At 44.0% G+C, this 5,140-nt stretch overlaps 1 protein-coding gene across 1 annotated transcript; it reads right to left on the reverse strand.

Moving 5' to 3' along the window:
* Positions 1-1,264: 1,264 nt before the first annotated feature.
* LCE6A (late cornified envelope 6A) lies at positions 1,265-2,399 on the reverse strand. Its single transcript, XM_015151327.3, has 2 exons — positions 2,244-2,399; positions 1,265-1,751 (listed from the first exon to the last, which is right to left on the reverse strand). Exon 2 carries the CDS (start codon positions 1,728-1,730, stop codon positions 1,488-1,490), a length of 243 nt encoding a protein of 80 aa, XP_015006813.1. The 5' UTR covers positions 1,731-1,751; positions 2,244-2,399; the 3' UTR covers positions 1,265-1,487.
* Positions 2,400-5,140: the final 2,741 nt, after the last annotated feature.

A 5,140-nucleotide genomic window follows, 5' to 3' on the forward strand; every position in this document is an offset into this window, starting at 1 on the left:
CTTCCTTAAGCTTATCTCCATTAACAAATCTTTATACAAGTGTGTGTCATTTGTTTAATGAGAAAAATCATGCATATGAAATTATAATTATATATAATCATGATGCATTTCTACATACAGATGTGTGTCATCACAAAAGTAACATCATGTCCTAGCAATGAGGAGAATTACTAAGCTCTGGAAATGAGAATCCTACATACTGGATATTACAGGTTGAAATTCTGTTCTGAGCCTGATCAATATAATCTATTGGGTTGGGCATTTGGTTAATAAAAAGAAATGCTTTTAATGTCCCACCAAAAATGTAGATCAGCAAAAAATATTTGCCTAAACTTATATTTATATGATTCATAGTTGAGCTTCAAGTCCCCTTCAAGCCTGTGTAATTTATGTCATGCTCCCCTCATCTCAGACTACTAGACCTGGGGCTTGGGCCCAGATTTTTCCCAGAGGTACGATCTTCTGGTAGCTGGTGTTTGATACCTGAAGCTCAGTAAACTCAGCTGGTTTGAATTATCATGGAGACTTGGGGTTATGAACTGTGTCACATCTCTCATCTCATACCTGGCACTCCAGTCACATTGAAATTCACACCATTGGCAAGTACCGCCCTTGTTATGCATTTGTTTATGCTGGATCGTCCACCTGGATGAACTTTCCTCCTCACTCCACCTCCTAGCACCGAAGTCTGCCATCTTTAGAGGTCTTGTTTAAATGCTTCCTGCCCCAGGGAGCTTCTTCTCCCCACTCCCAAGTGGGATACTCTCTTTCCTTCCAAAGCCTGGGAAACCACCTTTGATCCACACCGTCGGAATGGGTCTCCTCTGTCTGCTGTCTTTGACCTAAGGTACTTTTTAAATTTCTGCTTTAAGTTATTTTGAACACAAATTGAGAGATAAAAATGAGTAAGTTAATCAGCTTAAAATGATATTTACTAATCCACTCTCCATTGCCTCTCCTACTGGATTATAAGCTTTCTAGAGCAGGGACAAATTTCCCACTTACATTTGTAAACACAAAGGCCAGTACACAGTAGGTGCTCAATATATGTTTATTGTAGTCTTTGGTGCTAGAATCATGCAATGACATGGGTTGATGGCTGTGAGGCTGCTGGAAACTGCGGCATAAATCCCAAAAACATCTGCTTCTTTAAAATACCATCAGCTGCCTTAAGAGGAAGGAGGAGAAGCACTGTGCACTTGGGTTGAGGCAGGGGTCTCAGCACATCTGAGCAGGGGTCTCAAGAACTCACAGAAGTCAGGGCTCCAAGTAAAGCAGCTTTATTGTTGCTGTGCTGAAGGGGCAAGTGGACGAGAGCAGCAGCAGCGTGGCTCAGCCTAGTTCTCGCCTCTCTGGAGCTGGGGATCAGGAAGTGTTTCTCAGCCCAAATGAGAGGTTGAGGGCCTGGCTTTCCAAGGGGAAATTACATATACCCAAAGTAGGGGTAGAGAAAGAGCAACTGCACCTGTGCCTCAACTCTTCTGGGCTCAGTCGCCTTCACACTCTTCCTCTTTGCAGTGGTAGGTTGTGCCCCCACTTAGGCAGCGCGGCTTTCGACGAGCCCTCCTGGGCTTCTGAACCTCAGGCCTTTGGGAACTGGAATGACAGCCTTCTGAATGGGGAGCACCACAAGGAGTCGAGCAGGGAGCCAGGCAGGGGTTTGATCTTTGGGGAGGGGAGCATTTGGCAACATTTGGAGGCTTCCAAGATTGCTGCTTCTGCTGTGACATTGCTTGGCTACCAGGTCGAATCTGGAAGAAAAATAGTTATTTCAGGGACCCAGGCAGCTTGTGCTTCTGTTTCTCTCCTCCATGAGCTGGAGCTGTCAAAAACGGAGTCCAGCATTTGCAACCCACTGAACTCCATCTCAGGAGGAGAAAAACAGACTTGAAAGGACTAAATATTTGGGGAGTAAATCTTCCCAGGGGACTCACTTACTAATAACCATGTTGATGATATATGCTTCCTTTAAAAAAAAAAAAAAAGACAAATTGTACTTAGTTGAGCTGACAGTTTGCTTTTCCCAGCCCAATGTCCTCCTAGTCAAATGCAAAGGAGAGCCAAGTCTCTGCTCTTTCTTTACTCAGTCTTATTCTGTCCCCAAACTCCTAAATCTGACGGTCCCATCTCTGCTTTTCTGGCCCTCTAACTTCTATGGCTTTCTCTCATGTTAGATGATTTGGGGTCTTTCTTTTGCTGGGATCCTCTTCCCTTCCCTTCTTTCTACCCCAAGCATCTCCTACCTGGCTTTTCAGCTCCCTGGGAAGAGACAAGAGGAGAGATCAGTACTGCCTTAGCAGGACTTGAGCTACATCCAAGTGTCTCTTCAGCCAGAAGTAGCCTTACCCTAGTGGAAGATGTGTGGACAAGTTATCCCAGGAGGAGTCTGGAGGCCTTGTGTTTCCAGGAAGTAAGAGGCTCTTTTATATATCCTCCAGCTGAAGCCTCCAGACCACATGTCATTGGAGGACAGCCATGGGGCAGATGATTGATCTGGATATTTCACAATTCCCAGTGCGAGACTTTCCCCACCCAAGACCTACATGTAGCTAGGATAGGGTTCAAAGGCATCTGCAGGTGAGTAAGTGAGCAGAAAGCTGGGGCCTTCAGGTTGGCCTACATAGAAGTGGGTACACTGGCTAAGTCTGGATGATGTCTTTGGGGGTTTGGGCGGGTTGCAGCTGCTGTTGAATTCTATGTAGAATTGAAGGGAAAAATTGGGTTCAACAACCCCCAGGGTCTGAGGAAGACCCTCCTTGTCTACTTCCCACCCATCATCCATGACTGTCAGCATCCCATTCCGTGTCATCACCTCTGTGGAGATTGGCCCAGTGCTCCAACTACATCTGAGTCCTTCATCCTCTGACCTTTATAGCTATATCTCAAAGCCTTTACTATTGCTTTGGGTCACGTGACCAAGATACATATCCTATTTCATCTGTTAAGCTGTTATTTGATGACAGGGACCTTGCCTTTATCACTTCTGCATTCCTAGAGCCTGATGTTGTCCCTGACACAAAGAAAAATGCTCATTAGTATTTGTTGAATGAAACAGTCTATGAGCCATTAGAAAAGACTTTGTGTTTCAGGAGAAAAAAAATAGGAAGAAAATAAAGCCCAACTCATTTTGTTTTGGGGATCAGACCTTGACTTCTTGTTTCCATCATTCTCCCCTAAGGCATTTGTGAACACCCTTTCATAAATACTACAGGGAACTCTGTGCATGGACCTCACCTTACACAATAGGCTGAGCAGAGGGTGGAAAGTAAAACCTTCACACACCTGCTGTCTCTTAAATGCAAAAGGGGAGCTCTTCTTGGAATTATCAAGGGACATTCTGGAAAAGCCTTCCACAGAGTGAAAAGTTCTTCACTTTTCATGAAAATTGAGATCATCATGTTTTGGCAGTGCTTAAATTGGGAACATTCTCATCTAAATACAGTTCCTTACCTCTGGATGCTTCCATCACAGAATTGCTCCTGGTGTGCACAGCTAAGTTAAAAGGCACTGATGGAACTCCCTGCTGCTCAAGACTGAGCCTCACCTGCCTCTGTATTCCTGATGCCTGACACATAGTAGCTATTCAGGAAACAATTGGGTAAATAAAAAGATGAGCAATTACAAGGAACATTCTGACAGTAGGGGCAGTCCTCAAAGTACTTCAGATCATGTATAGGACAAAGGCGAGTAGGTTTGGGGTATGGGAGAGGGTATGAAGACCAGGGTGGGAAATAGGACAAGGCCAGAAAAGGAGCAGATGTTGGATCCCAAAATTCAGCAGGGCAGGATCATCAGGTCTCAATTGCTACATCTGGGAAAGCTTTGAGATGCAGTTTGGATGGAGAAAGAGAAGATCTTTGTGAGTGAAAGAGCAGGTGGGAGAATGGTATGAAACCTCGCTCACCCTGTTAGAGTAGAGCCCTGGAGAGAGAGTGCCTGATTTAGACAGCCTCAGGGAAAGACCCCATCTTCCTTTACTTCCTTCTCCTCCTTCTCTCTCCTTCTCTTTCTCCTCTTTTCTTCCCTCAGACACCAGAAATAACTCTGATTGCACCTCAGAAGTGCTTCCCTTGCACTAAGCGTTAGTAGGAAGGCAAAGTAACTTTGGTCTCAATGCACCAGTTGCTCCTTTTCCCCACCCAAGACCTGCACCACTTAAACACATGCTTCAGAGACCTCACACATCACAATGCATTTCTTTGAGGCTAACTAGCAAGTACCCAACTCTTACTGACTCTACCTAGGGCTGAGGGTTCTTTCTGGGGGCCCTACCCTAGGCAAACTACACTTCCTGCCTCCTCTATATCTCTCCCAGACCACCTCCCATAATAAATTGCCCACAAAAATTTCTAAGCCCCCTCCTTTTCAGTACAGTGAATTTCATCACATATAGATGGTGTGTGTTCAGCATCTAGATTTGCCTAGCTCATAAAGTGAGCCCGTTTGAGGACCCTCAGCTGCACTGTCTTCCAGATAGGCTTACAAGTCCAGCCAGTTTTAAATCAGGACCACAGAAATGTAATGTTCTTATTCTAATCCCACTCCACTTCTCTTCCTGGTTCAGATTGTGTCTATGAGTATAATTCTGTGATTTGATATTTATTAAGTCCCAACTATGTACTGGATATAAGAAAGAATAAGATGTCTATATCATGTTTCAAAGCTTTCACTCTAGAGAGAATACAGACAAATTAATAGGTAACACAAGATTGTAAGTGAAAGATGGGTAAATAGGCTAATTGTAGTTGTAGCTTGAGAACAGAACTAGTCCTTTTAAATGTACCAAATTAGAATGGTAGTTTCTCAAGTGATGTGGCTCCCACCATTATCAGAGTCCCAACCTGGTCTGAAGACAGGAGCCCGTCTCTGAAAATAATCCCATCTCATTCCTGGTCTCTATTCATGAGACTGTTTCTCTGAGCAGCAGATATCTTCAGGTCCCCAGCCTCAAATGAAGTTGCTCGGCTTCCCAAGTGTCTGGGTTTCTCTTCAGTCAATTTCTTTCAGATATCCCAAATCATTTGGCTATTCCTGAAGTAACTCCTCAAATATATTTTAAAAATCTCTTTTATTTTGCTTTATGTTTTTAATGAATAATTGCCCTATTAAATGTTCTTCCAGAACACTCTTCAGGGTGTTC

The sequence above is a fragment of the Macaca mulatta genome, chromosome 1, assembly GCF_049350105.2.
Source record: "Macaca mulatta isolate MMU2019108-1 chromosome 1, T2T-MMU8v2.0, whole genome shotgun sequence".
Classification (NCBI taxonomy): Eukaryota; Metazoa; Chordata; class Mammalia; order Primates; family Cercopithecidae; genus Macaca; species Macaca mulatta.

What these genes read in the sequence shown, in the direction of transcription:
- LCE6A (XM_015151327.3), bottom strand. Translation starts at nt 1,730, where the DNA reads ATGTCACAGCAGAAGCAGCAATCTTGGAAGCCTCCAAATGTTGCCAAA.